The 14,941-nt window shown below is 37.8% G+C and overlaps 1 protein-coding gene across 1 annotated transcript in view; it reads right to left on the reverse strand.

Moving 5' to 3' along the window:
- The window catches only part of Naf1 (nuclear assembly factor 1 ribonucleoprotein), a 54,082-nt gene extending 43,242 nt beyond the window's left edge, over positions 1 to 10,840 (reverse strand). The window contains 2 exon segments of the mRNA XM_047551414.1: positions 6,098 to 6,272; positions 10,300 to 10,840. Coding sequence (XP_047407370.1) covers positions 6,098 to 6,272; positions 10,300 to 10,664 — 540 coding nt within the window. The 5' untranslated portion in view covers positions 10,665 to 10,840.
- Between the last annotated feature and the right edge of the window lie 4,101 nt (positions 10,841 to 14,941).

The raw sequence follows: 14,941 nt of genomic DNA on the forward strand, positions 1-14,941 counted from the left end.
TCTGGTTACAAGCAAGGCAGGGAGGATTTCATGTAAGGTTTAATTTTAAAAGAACAATCTTAAAATTATTTCACTGTAGCTCCTATGTATCTATAATAAAAAATCTGTACAGTTAGTATAGAATAAGTACCACTCCTCTGAAATGATCGGTACCAGAAGTGTTTCAGATATTTTTTCAGATTTTAGAATATTTGCATATACATCATGAGGTATCCTAGGAATGGAAAGCAAAATTAAAGACAAAATTCATTTGTTTCATACACACCTTACACATGTAGCTTAAAGACAGTTTTATACAATATTTTCAATAATTTTGCATGTGAACCAAAGTTTCATGATGTAGTTTTGACATTCAAAGTCTCATGGTGGTGGTGGTGTCACACTGACATTCAAAAAGTCTCAGACTGTACATCTTCAAATTAGGGATACTTAACCTAAATGCAATTAGATTCTTGGGCTCTAACTCTCTAACAATGAAAAAACTTTAAAGACACAGACGCTGTATAGCACCTTAGGTAGTATGGCCATTTTGATGATAATAATTCTGCCTATCCAAGAACATGTGAGATTTTTACATCTTCTAAGGTTTTCTTCAATTTCCTTCTTTACTGTTCTGTAGTTTTCATTGTAGAGGTCTTTCACCTCTTTTGTTAGACTGATTCCCAAGTATTTTATTTTTTTTGAGGCTATTGTGAATGGTTTTCTTAATTTCCCTTTCAGAGGATTTATCACTTATGAATAGAAATGCATTAGATTTATGTGTACTGATTTAATATTCTACCACTTTGCTGAATTCATTTATGAGTTCTAGAAGTTTTGTAGTGGAGTTTTTTGGATTGTCTAAATATAGAATCATGTCATCGGCAAACAGGGACAGCTTGAGTTCTTCTTTTCCTATTCATATCCCTTTAATTTCTTTGGTCTAATTGCTCTGGCTAATGTTTCAAGGACGATGTTGAATAGGAGTGGTGAAAGAGGGCATCCATGTCTTGTTCCAGTTTTTAGAGGGAATGTTTTCAGTTTTTCTCTATTTAGAATGACTTTGGCTGTGGGCTTAGCATAGATAGCCTTTACAATGTTGAAGTATGTTCCTACTATTCCTATTTTTTCTAGTGTTTTAAGCATGAAGGGGTGCTATATTTTATCAAATTTGCTTTCTCAGCATCTATTTAACTAATCATATGATTCTTAACTTTAAGTCTATTGATGCAACTTCAATTAAAATCCCAATGACATTCCTCATAGAAATAAAGAAAGCAATCATGAACTTCATCAGGAAGGATAAGAGACTTCGAATAGCCAAAACAATCCTGAGCAGAAAAAGTGAAGCAGGAGGTATCACAATACCAGACCTTAAACTATACTACAGAGCAATAGTAACAAAAACGGCATGGTATTGGCATCAAAATAGACAGGCAGAACAATGGTACAGAATAGAAGACACAGAGACAAACCCACAAAAATATAGTTACCTCATACTAGACAAAGGAGTCAAAAACATACAATGGAGAAAAGATAGCCTGTTCAACAAAGGATGCTGGCAAAACTGGAAATCCATATGCAGTAAAATGAAATTAAACCTCAGTCTCTCGAACTGCACAAAACTCAACTCAAAATGGATCAAGGACTTAGGAATCAGACCAGATACACTGCACCTAATAGAAGAAAAAGTAGGCCCAAATCTTCATCATGTTGGCTTAGGATCAGACTTCCTTAGTAAGACTTCCAAAGCACAAGAAATCAAAGCAAGAATCAATAAATGGGATGAATTCAAACTAAAAAGCTTTTTCTCAGCAAAGGATATAATCAATAATGTATAAAGAAAGCCTACAAAGTGGGAGAAAATCTTTTCCACACACACTTCAGATAGAGCACTAGTCTTCAAAATTTATAAAGAACTTACAAAACTTTACACCAAAAATACAAAGAACCCAATCAATAAATGGGCCAAGGAACTGGACACTTTACAGAAGACATACAGGCAATTAATAAATAATATGAAAAAGTATTCAACATCTCTAGTAATTAGAGAGATGCAAATTAAAACAACTCTTAGATTTCATCTTACTCCAATTAGAATGGCTATTTTCAAGAACACAAACAATAACAGATATTGGCATGGATGTGGGGAAAAAAGCACACTTTTACATGGCTGGTGGAGTTGCAAATTGGTGCAGCCACTCTGGAAAGCAGTGTGGAGAATTCTCAGAAAACTTGGAATGGACCCACCTTTTGACCCAGTTATCCTACTCCTTGGTTTATACCCAAAGACCTAAAATCAGCGAACTACAGTAACACAGCCACGTCAATGTTTATAGCAGCTCAATTCACAATATTTAGATTGTGGAACCAACCTAGATGCCCTTCAACAGAGAATGGATAAAGAAACTGTGGTATATATACACAATGGAATATTATTCAGTCATAAAGAAGAAGAATATTATGGCATCTGCAGGTAAATGGATGGAACTGAAGAATATCATGCTAAGTGAAATAAGCCAATCCCAAAAAAACCAAAGGCCGAATGTTTTCCCTGATAAGTGGAGGATGATCTATAATGGGGGTGGGGGGTGGGGAGTGTGAGAAGAATGGAGGAACTTTAGATTACATAGATGGAAATGAGAGGGGGGTGGTATAAAAAATGGTGGAATGGAGACAGACATCATTACCCTATGTACACGTATGATTACATGAATGGTATGAATCTACATCATGCACGACCATAGAATGAAAAGATGTACCCCATTTGTGTACAATGAATGAAAATGCAGTCTGTAAACATAAAAAAAAAAAAAAATTAATAAAAAGAAAGAAGAAACAGACCCTAAAAAGCAACATTCCTGCTGGATGAGTAGAATAAATGAAGGTAAAATGAAGCTTAGCATCTCTAAATAACTACAGAAAAATGCCTAGGAGATGAGACACACTTCAGAAAAATGAGGGCATGAAACAGTTAAATTGCACATGTCAAAGTCCTAAAGATCCCTGAGGGTCTAATTACAAACTCTAAAATTGCTATTTACTAACTGTAGCATTTTAATTTACGTATAACTTTTAGTAAAGACAACATGGCAAGGATAGTTCATTCATTTTCTTCTGACTTTCCTGAGGTCGTTAAATTAATAAGACTGCACAGAGCCAGCAGCTCCTGAAAGGCAAGTGCTACATCAAGAGTCCGGACCACAACAGCACCTTCAACAGCAGGCAGAGCCAGTTAGCAAAAGAGGGGCCGCTTCCAGGAAGGGGGGTGTCCTTTAACTAAAAGAACAAATCTAAGTAATAGGACTGTTCCAAAGTCAGCCAAGAATATGAAGCTAGTCAGTCATGGGAAAGTTCAACGTAAAAGGTACCTAATTTAGAGCCAGGGACACTGAAATCCAGAAAGTTAGAATTTAAAAAGATGAATCTGCAGGTAAATAGAGGAACCCAGTCAATAACGAAAGAATGACACTCAGTGAACAAGAATGTTTAAGAGGCACTTAAAAGGAACAGTGTGACCAGTACTAATAGCTGCCTTAGTCCGCAGGGTTTTCCCACCCAAGCAAGTTTGCAGTAAACCCTTGTGTTCTCCTGAAGTAATCTGAGTCTCTTCCTTGCAACCATAAGAGTCTAACATAAGTCAAACATCATGATCACTTCTAAGTACTTCCCTCTAGAGAGTATAACTAATATGCTGACTACCCAGCTTCTCCTACAATGGATATAAGCCTTCCTTTTCCTATGAGAGAGAAACCATTCCATATGGTTTATATGGGGCAGGTAACACGTACCCCCACCCGCCTCAAAATACACACATTCACACTCCCTTCCTGTCAACTGGCTCTCAGGCGTTCCCACCCTCTCTCACTAGCCCATGAGTTCTTTCAATCTTCCACTTTCCTACACAGGATCTCACACTCTCCTACACAGTAACCTACACAAACAGGAGACTTATGCCCAAGCAATCCAAATACTCATTCCACTGACCTCAATGCTTTGTTCAAGGCTGTGTATCAGGCCCCCAGGAAGCTAGTAAGTCTTCCCCGTGACTTGCACATATTAACATTAGTGGCCAAACTGCCCTAAAGAGCAACACAAAAAGAGGCAGAGTCCTAAAGACCCTGAGAACTTGTAGCCATACCACTCTTGGTATTCAGGACCAAGTAATCCTCCTCCCTTGAGCTTCAGAGCTGAATTCCTGAAGGAACCCTAATATATTCTTTCAGGACCCTGAGTCAGATTTTGAGCATCCCCAGGAACTCATACTCTCCCATCTATTTCTAGCAGCAGATTGGTAAAAGGACTAGAAACTTTCTAAACTTGTAAACATAAAGTGAATGGCTAATTAAGAATTCAAAATTAAAAACTGTAATTGTTTCTTCTATCCTACCCAAAGATTCCTTGGAAGTAACCCAAAAAGGAAAAGACCAGTTCACTGTTCCAAGTTTTAAAATCTATAAACACATTTTTCTAGTAAAGATGGAATCTTTTGATGAGCTGAACACACACTGACACAATTCAACAGCACTTCTGGCAATTAAATTTGTGCCAGTATCCATTAGATACTACGAAAGCAGAAACTGAACCAGTCTTATTAACAGCATCTGGCATATGGCAGGTGTGCAGTAATTTTAGACGAATGAACAAATGTAAGATGCCTATTCAGATACTCATTCTATAATCATTAGCACTTTTCACTTAGACCCTATTATCTGTAAAATGCTCTACTGGGTACAGAGGAAACACAAAGATCAGATATGAACTCAGTCCTCAAAGAATATCCAAGCCTTTTTGTGGCCATAGACCCTTTATGAATTTTGGTGAAAATATGGGCACTCTATCTAGAAAAATACTTAAGCAGATATGGTAACAATTCTGCATAAATTTCTAGGGATTCCCAAGGTAAGAATTCCAGACCTAATAAGAAAAATAAGACAATGACATGAATGCATTTACAAAATATTCTGGTCTTTTATTTGTTGGTTTTTATACACTAAGAAGGAACTTCCAAAAGATGAAACGATACTTTCAGAAATTAATTACATAAATTGGGAGCTTTGCGTAAAAGACCATTAAAAGATATCAACACATTGTGTAGCGTGAAAATATGTCCCAATGCAAAGGTTTTCAATGCATAAAGCATAAATGAGATTGGAAAGTTTTTATTTTGAGAAAAAATTAACAAATATTGGCAGAATCCAGTCCTGAAAAAGGTACCTTGACTGCCTTTAGGCTTTTACATTTTTTGAAATCTAACATTTAATTATCTTTATTGATTTGTTACATAATAATTATGAATAGTGATCATTAAATTTTTAAATAGCATCAATAATAACTAAAGTATATGGATGAATGGAGTAAAAACATGCAGCAATTTAGTCTACATTCTGAAATTCTGCGACTTTCCTCTTGGGTTGTTGTATGTTTCAACCAGACTACTATCATCCTCCTAGGGACAGCTTACAGTTTAAGAGGATATAATCTCACAAGAGAAACTGTGTCAATCAAATTTATAAAGCACCAATATATACCATTCCAGAAAAAACAAGTTTTCTCCAACTGTAATTTAAAAAAACTCTAAAATTTCAAGTGAATGGAAATCCTAAAAAGCTTAACCTATTGAATTTTGCTTTCTACCTATAGAAAAACAACCAATTAAAAAGATGTCAATTGCTACTGAGGAAAATTTTCAGACTTGTGGACAAAACACAAAGCAAGTCTGTAAATAAATCTACATCAGAAGTACCTTTTTTTTTTTTTCTTTTTGTAGTGTTAGGGATCAAACCCAGGGGGGCTTGCACATGCTACACAAGTGCTTTATCCCCGAGATACGCCCTCACACAGAAATGTCTTCCAAACCAAGTGAAAAAACATAAAGCACCAGAATGAAGTTGATGTCCCAACATCGACAAATGTCAAAGTTAGAAGCAACCTCAGAAATTATCCAAATCATTCCTCTCTTTTATGTAAGAAAGTCAAAGCATGGCACAAACATGCTCAATAAATTGGGAACAGATTTCAAATTTATGGAAAAGACATAGGCCAAACAACCAATATCAGTACCATAATAATGTATTTTAAAACATGAAAATTAAATTTAACAAATATAAGTACTTACGTTAAGAAGTAATTCATCTTTTGTTTTAAGAGGAAAATTCTTATTTTCTTTCTCAACTTGTAAATCATCATCTCCATCTGACAGCACTGGAGGAAGTGATGTATGAGAAGTAGAGGAAGATGATGAGGAAGATGATGAGGAAGAGGAGGAGCTTGAACTATCTGAATCTGTTTCACTGTACAGGGAGGAAAAAGTTGAAAACGTGGGTCAAATATTTTTATAATGCTATTAAAATAAGATCATTCAACTAATTTAACCTACTTACTATTGCAAGTCTAATTCAAAAGTTAGTATTTCAAAGCTTACTACAATGAGAAGTAGTCTGTATTATACCAATAACATTTCAAATCCCTGCTATACCCCAGATCCTCTTACTTACAATAGGTCACATGTCCATGTCTGTCCTGAATACAGTTAAGCAAGTGACAATCACTGCCTAAAGGGGTGCTCTAAGCAAAGCACCTTTATTGGTCACCAATGACCAGACTGATTAGTTGCCAGTAAAGAGTTCTTTTTTCCTTAGACTGCTGGGGAAACTTGTCTTCTCTAATAGTTGAGCAAACTTTCTCTACAATAATCAACCTTTAACCCACTGCTGTTATTTTTAGAATTTTTATGATTCTTCATCCTAATCAGTTCATGCTCTTGCTTTTAAAGAATTGTTTATGGCTGTACATTAGATAAGAGAGAATTATTAATTTTATATATTATAGTATTGTATGTATTAGTATTTTATAACAGTATTGTATTTATGAGACTGTTTCCCTTCAAGAACACATGCTGATATTTAAAGTCTCATGATGTCTATTAACCACTTGAAAATGGTTCAGCAACATATTGAACAGTTACAAAATGTTAATAACTGTTAAATCAAGGTGGTGGTTGTACTGGTTTGTACTAGTGTGTGTGTGTGTGTGTGTTGGGGATTAATCCAGAAGCACTGAATTGCATTTCCTTCCCCTCTTATTTGGGACAGGTGTCAAGTGGCCCACGCTGGCCTTGAGCTTGTGATCCTCCTGTCTGTCTTCCAAGTAGCAGGGATTACAAGCATGGCATCACTGTGCCCAGTTTCTTCCACTTTTCACTAAGAAAACAGTCAATCATATGGAAAGTTTAAAAAAGTTTTTCTAAAACTTATACTGTATCCAAGATAAAAGTCAATGACATTTTTCACAGAGCAGTCCGAAATTCATTTGGAAGAATAAGACACAGAATAGCAAAGCCATTCTAAGCCAAAAAAGCAATGTTAGAGGCATCACAATACCTGACTTCAAATTACACTACAGAGCTATGGTAACAACTGCATGTACTGGCATAAAAAACAGACACATAGATCAATGGTACAGAAACACAGAAATAAACCCATGTATCTATAGTCATCTGATCCTTGACAAAGGTACCCAAAACATACACTGAGAGAAAAGATAGTCTTTTTAACAAATGTTGCTGGGGAAACTGGTTATCCATATGTTAAAAAGAAAGAAAGAAAGAAACTAAATCTGTATCTCTCACCCTGCACAAAAATCAACTCGAAATGGATGGAACCTAGGCATTAGATCAGAAATGAAGCAACTCCTAGAAGAAAACATAGGGTCAACTCTCTAGCATATATGCACAGGCAAAGACTTTCTCAAGAGGACACCTAGAGCTCAGGAAATAATTCCAAGAGTTAATAAATGGGATGGCATCAAATTAAAAGTTTCTGGACAGCAAGGGAAACAATTAGGAATATGAAGAGAGAACCTACAGAATGGGAGAAAATATCTGTACTCTTTTGACAGAGGATTAATATCTAGAATACATAAGAGCGCAGAAAAACTTCACACCAAAAAACTCAAATAACCCAATTTATAAATGATAACACACAAATTAAAGACAATTCTCAAAAGAAGAAATACAAATGACCAACAAATATATGAAAAAATTCAACTTGTTAGCCATTAGGGAAATGCAAATCAAAAATCTACTGAGATTTTATCTTACACCAGTTAGAATGACAGTCACCAAGAACACAAATAATACTAAATGCTGGAGAGGATGTAGAGAAAAGGAACACTTTGACATGTTGGTGGAATATTGTAAAATAGTACAAACACTATCAAAATCAGTATAAAGGTTCATCAAAAGACTAGGCATGGAACCACTATATGACCCAGCTATACCGCTTCTCCTTATTTATCCTAAGAATTAAAGTCATCATACTACTATGATACATACATACCCATGTTTATAGCAGCACAATTCATAATAGTCAAATCTATGGAACCAGCCTAGGTGTCCCTCGATGGATGAATGGATAAAGAAAATGGACATATATACACTACGGAGTTTTATTCAACCATAACAAAAAATGAAGTTATGTCATTTGCTAGAAAATGGATAGAACTAGAGACCATTATGTTAAGTGAAAATAAGTCAAACTAAAGGTAAGGTCATACTTTTCTCTCATATATAGAAACTACAGAGGAAAAATACAAAACAGAAAAGTGGGGCTCCCATGAAAATCAAAGGGAGATCAGTAGAGGAAAGGAACCAAGGGGTGGGAGGTGGGGTGGATGGGAAAAGTACTGGGAAGTGATAATGGCCAAATTATCGTGTATTATGTGCATGTACAAATATGTAACAACAAATCCTATTGGTATGTATGACTGTAATACACCAATTAAAAATACAGGGAAAAAAGGAGAAAAAAAAAAGTTCTGTAAATCTGTACTGTATCCACGATAAAAGTCATGCTCCTTAGCATGAGATCTTAAAGAGCCCTTGGCAATTAGGTTCCTGGTAACCTCCACAATCTCATTTCCCACCATTCCACATGTGGAGCCCATATTTATCATAAAAACTCATATAACTTTCCACAAGCCCTTACATTTTCACAACACGCCACTGTTTGAGCTATTTTCCTTTCTGAAATTCCTTCAACCCAAAAAAATTTTCTTTATAGTTTCAACTCCAATATTGTCTCCTCTGAAACCACTCCCTACTCACCAAATTTACTTCCTTACCTAGCTCCCAGGGTATTTCTAAAACTGCTTCTATTAGTCTATTAGTACTCTACCACAATTCTTTGAAAACCACGCTGGGTTACTGAAACCAAAGACCATGTACATGTGTCAAAACATTGTCTAACTAGTACAGGTCAATGGTTGTACCGCTTTTTACTTTTTCAAATATTTGGTACCCTCTTCCATCATCCACAAAGGCTCAGAAGTAGTGTCCTAATATTGTTGTTCTCTTATTGGGATGACATACCTCATTGCCTGCTTTCAAACTTGACCCCAGATCATCTAGCACTTACTTCATTTTACCAGTGACAGGAACTCTAAAATCCCATGATTATAATCTTAGAACTGCCAAAATATCCTGCCTTGTTTATAGCTGTCTTACTTGCCCCTCTTCTCTATTTATTCCTTCCTGCTCTATTCAAATTCTTCACTCTTCTCCATACCCACTACTCTTAGTTACATTTCCCTGAAACTCGTTTCCTCCTCACTGTGTGTCCTCAGTACTGGTCCCCAATTACTCAAATATTTGTAGATAATGTTCAAAGAGGTTTAATAACAACCCACATATTAAGTCTTCTCCCACAAGACACAGGGAGGGGTTATCTTATAAAACAAATTAGGAGCACAAAAAAAAGCCTAAATAACTGTTTAGTTAATTTCATGAACTTGTGCTCCCTACATGGATTCTACAAATTAACACAATTGTCAGGAACCAACTTCAGAACACACAAAACACTCTTATTGATCCTCATTTCATCTGATCCAAAAACCAAGACTACACGCTAAACTTGATTAAAACAAACACACACATACAAATAATAATAATAAAAAAAACACCCTATAATTCAGACCTGACACCAAACTCAAAAGTTATAGCCACAACGGTACATGCCAAACCAGAGTTAAAAGAAACAACCACAAATTTCTACATTCTAACTGAAAATTATACTCCCTATACATAAAGCCTTTTTGGACACCAAATTTAGAAAGGAAGTGAGCACTGTCAGAACTAAGCGATCTGCAATGAATGGCGATGAGCAATGGGCAGTGCGAACTCCAGGTCAACACGTGCGCCCTGACTACCAGCTACTCGCCGCCCTCTAAGCCCAACCCAGCACCCTCTGGATCGAGGTGGCGCTCCCCACGCCAGTCACGCAAGCCCTATCCCCGCAGCTCCTGGGCTCGTAGGCACTCCACCTGTCAGAGTCCGAATCCGAGTCCGAGTCCGAGGTCTCCAAGGAGTGCGGGGTGTGCGCCCGCCCTGGGGCTGCGGGGCCTGCATCAGCGGCCGCGCAGCGCAGCAGTTCAGGCGCAGGCTGGGGCGCGGGGCTTCCGCCCGCCTCCGCGCTCAGGGCAGGCTGCGGTGGCTGCTCCGCAGCAGGCTCAGCCTCCACCGCCCGCACACTGTCTGGGCACCCGTCCTGCGACTGCAGCGGCGGCTGCGACCCTACCGCAGGAGCTGAGTCCAGAGACGGCCCCTCCGGACCCTGGCCAACCCCAGAGCCCGTGCCACTGAATTTCAGAGTTTCCAGCTGAGCGGCGGCAGCCTCCACCACCTCCATCGCGCCGCGCCAGCCACCGAGAGGGCCGCCAAGTTCCGGGCCTGCGGACAAGCTCACGACTCCCTCCAAAGAAAATCAAACTCCCTGGGCGGACGACAACAGCGTGCTCGGGCCAAACCTCCCGCGTTCCACAGGTAACTACACGCGGAGAAGCCTGAAGACACGCCCCCGGCGTCACTCGGCGGCACTTCCGGGAGAGCGTGTGACGTAACGTGACGCGACCGCGCGACTGCGCTCTCGGCGGGGCGGGCCTCCCGGGCTCTGGAGAACTAGGCCGTCGTCCGTAGCTTTCGTTGCTGCCAGAACTTCAGCTCACCAGAAAGGGCAGAAGGCAGGACTTTCTCTACCTGGGTCTGAGCCAGTTTACTCGGAGCGCCGATTTGAAGCAGGGATTATGGAACAGGAGAAGTTTCTGGAGAGTACTGCGTTCTGTGCAGTAGAATCCTAAACCAGGATGTTTTTTGTTTTTGTTTGCCTCCCGCCCCCCAGAACTACGGATTGACCCCAGACGCTTTACTACCCAGCCACCCAAGGATCTCGCCAGATTGCTTAGGGCCTCGCAAAATTGCTGAGGCTGGCCTCCAACTTTCGACTCTCCTGCTTCAGCCTCCCCAGTAGTTGTGATGACAGGTGGTTGTCACCATGCCATCTTAAACCAGGAAGTCTTGAGAAGACCCTTCTGGTGATTTCATTGAAGTTAGATTGGTGGATCTATAGATAAAAAGCACATTTCTCATACATCCAAATAAATAAATAAATAAGCCGGGCGCAGTGGTGCACGCCTCTAATCCCAGGGACTCAGAAGACTGAGGCCAGAGGATCACAATTTGAAAGTCGGCCACAGCAATTAGGGAGACCCTGTCGCAAAAAATAAAAAGGGCTGGAGATGTGGCTTAGTGTTAAAGTGTCCCTGGGTTCAATTCCCAGTGCTGGAAACAAACAAAAAAACCAAACTTTCAATTATTCCGTTTCTCTTTTTTCCAAAGCGCTCCCCACATATTAATAACAGTGAGATTTTGTTGCTTTCTCATGTTATGTGGATGTTCGTATTGTAGTTGACTCTGCTTGGAAAAGATGGGATGACATTAACCTGGGAAACCTTTAGTCCCAGTATTTCCTGGGACACCTTTAGTTTGGATTGTAAGGAGAGAAAGCAAAGAGTTTTTACCACTGAGGAAGACAGAATTTTCTGGTTTCCTATTAGATCTTCAATTTGATGTGTCTGTTACTCAAGTAATAATCATTGGTACAATTTGCTAAGCATGCATATAATAGCAAGCACTGTGCTAAAGATTTTATAAATTATTCGTAGAGGATTTATTGTGGATCATCCATAGTAGAACCTTCACAGAAATTTAAGGCAAAATATAATGAGTCAACCTTTGGTGTCCAAGGGGAATTGGTCCCAAGGGCCAATATCAAATTTTGAGGATGCTCAAGTTCCTTACATAAAATGGTGTAATAGTTACATGTAATCTATGCAGTCTCCCTGTATACTTTAAATATCTCTAGATTACTTAAATATCAAAACAAACATGTTAATTATTATAGTACCATATTTTTTAGACAGTGACAAAACATTCAGTGTAGACAAAATTTTAAAAATATTTTCAAGCATTTGTTGATTGAATTTGTGGATGTGGAACATACTGGTAGAGTCAAGTGACTACATAATCCTAATTTTAAGGAATTTACAATCTAGTACTAAAGTAAAAAAGGTAAATATACAGGAGATAACTAGAAAGAAATTTGAGGTATGAAATAGAAGATGAGAAGGTAAGCAGGGTTGGTGAGCTGTATCATGGAAATCCTCCTAAGTGAAGAAGAAATTTAAGTTTGAAATAGTACATACTATTGCTGTGATTGAGTAAAACCAAGAGTTCCCAGATAATTATAACTGTTTAAATTTCTGTTTTACCAGGTGGGTGTTGGTGTAACTGACCTCAAGGTAACCTAACATACCTAAATCTTTATATCCTTATTCAGAACATGGAAAGTAAAATACTATCTCATTTAGTTCGTAGAGCATTAAATAAGTTTGTATAGAGGAGAATGTCATGTCATGTGTATATTTAGTATGGAAAAAAGTTAAAAATTGAACAATGCATGAATATAAGAATTAAATAATATTTCATTGACAATGACCTTGCAGAAATAAGCAGTACAGATTTGAGGAGGGAAGAAATTTTAGTTGGAAGGACCCTCTAGGCAACAAAAAGTCTGTTGCTTTTCCAGGAATTAAGTAATAGAAGTCTGGACCAAGGGTTGAACTTATGAAATAAGAGGAAAGGAAATTCTAAACGTCTGGATAGAATCAACATACTCTGAAATTTATGATCAATGAAACTAGAAAGTCGGTATTAACAATAAAAATGGAGACGTTCGTAAGAGATAATGAGCACATGAATTTGAGTTTGAGTAAAAACTGGACAGTCATTTGTGTGCCATTGGACATTTAAAAACAGATTGGAATTCAATAGAAGGGTTAAGACCAGAAAAAAATTCAGGGATAATTTAAGCATATGAACTGTGCATATAGGCAGGTAAATAAATCATAGCCCTTGCCCTTAAGAAACTAAGCTATTGAATAGAAAAGAGAAATTGTAAAACAAGTAATACGTACTATATTAGAGGCATGTAGAGCAGAGTACACATGGGAACAATGAAAAAGAAGGTACTGGGAAAGCTAAGGAAGGTACAGTATACTACTAGAAACATGTCATGACTATAAGATTAATGATAGTCATAAAGCCCACTCAAGCATCTAACAGGCCCATAATACACTTCACGTAGTAATATGATACAAACTGGCCCCAGGGATTTCCAGGAGACAAAGCTACCGCCAAACAGATGAATCTTCCATGAACCTTAAGAGAAGGTTTATCCCTTTATCAAAGAAAGTCCAAAATACTGGAATAAGAAGGGGGAAGGATCGCCCAAACCTGAGAATTCGATCATGGTGAAGGATGTATGTAAGTTAGTCATCTGACCCCCTTTCTGTTACCTGGTCCTGGCTGCTGATATTCCCACTTTTCATCTTATAAGACCATTACAAACCGAGTGAGGATCACAGCCACTAAGATTCAACTTTGACTCAAATGGAACCAAAGGGGAGAAGGGCCCCTGGGAAAGTAAACTGGGACCACCCCATCCCCTGCCCGCTGCTTCTGCAACCTGGAAGAAGACTTTACAACAAATGTGATATTTGAGCTGGGACTTCAAAAAAGAACCATGAATTTGTTAATCAGAGAAAGTAGGAAAACTTCATATAGGAAAATAAATAGGATCATTTAATTTCATGCTTCAAACCCTAAATATTTGAAATAACAGTTGAAATAAAATTCAGACTCCCAGCTTTGGTTTTCAAAGCTCTACCTGAGGTGGAGGCTACTTCCCCTTCTATCTTTTACCATCTTGCTCTCCTTTATTTCCATAAATTTATGGGTCCTGATCACCCTTCAACTCACTAAGTTTATTATTTTCATGTGGCATTTTCACTTAGGTTTTCTCTCTTCTCATAATAACATGGCTTATTTACTCTTTATTTTCTTTTACTCTTATCTCTACTCAAATATAACACTCTAAAGAGAGCTTTCCAGAATACCCAATCTAAGAGTCCTCCAATACTACTCTCTAAATTAGGTTCATTGTTTCCTTTTAAATAGTACTTATTTTCAAGTTGTTGTATTTATTTCTTTCTTCATTGTCTCTGTTTTCCCATAAATTAAGTCTCATGAATCCCGGAATTTTGTCTGAATTTCAGCTGTTTCTTCAGCTCCCAGAATCATAATAAATTCTATAAAGGTTTTTGAATAGAAGAATGAAAGAAAGAAAACAAATAATAGCTTTATGGTACAACTGCAGCAAGGAAGATGCCTTACACATAAAGATACAGAAAATATTTAATTTGTCCATCCAATTTAAATTAATCTGATTATATAAGAAAGACTATAGTTGCAGATAAAAATATTTGTTTATGAAGTGGGTATGGTCTCTGGATTGCAGAATAAGAATAGTTATACCTATGCCTAGCTTCAAAATAGGTCACTCTTTTTACAATGGGTATTTTTTCTAAGTGCTTGAATGTTCCAAAATGTCCTGAATTTACCTCCAGTATTTCAGAGCCTGCCTGTCTACTGCATTATTTCTAACAGCTACTAAACTTAGCCTGAAGTCTTTAGCCTAAGGCTAAATCTAACAAAACCCGTCGAAAGACTGAGTAGCTTATAGGATCACTAAAATTAAAAGAGAATTTACAGTGAATTAAATTGTGAGTT

Source organism: Sciurus carolinensis, chromosome 4, assembly GCF_902686445.1.
Source record: "Sciurus carolinensis chromosome 4, mSciCar1.2, whole genome shotgun sequence".
In the NCBI taxonomy this organism is placed as follows: domain Eukaryota; kingdom Metazoa; phylum Chordata; class Mammalia; order Rodentia; family Sciuridae; genus Sciurus; species Sciurus carolinensis.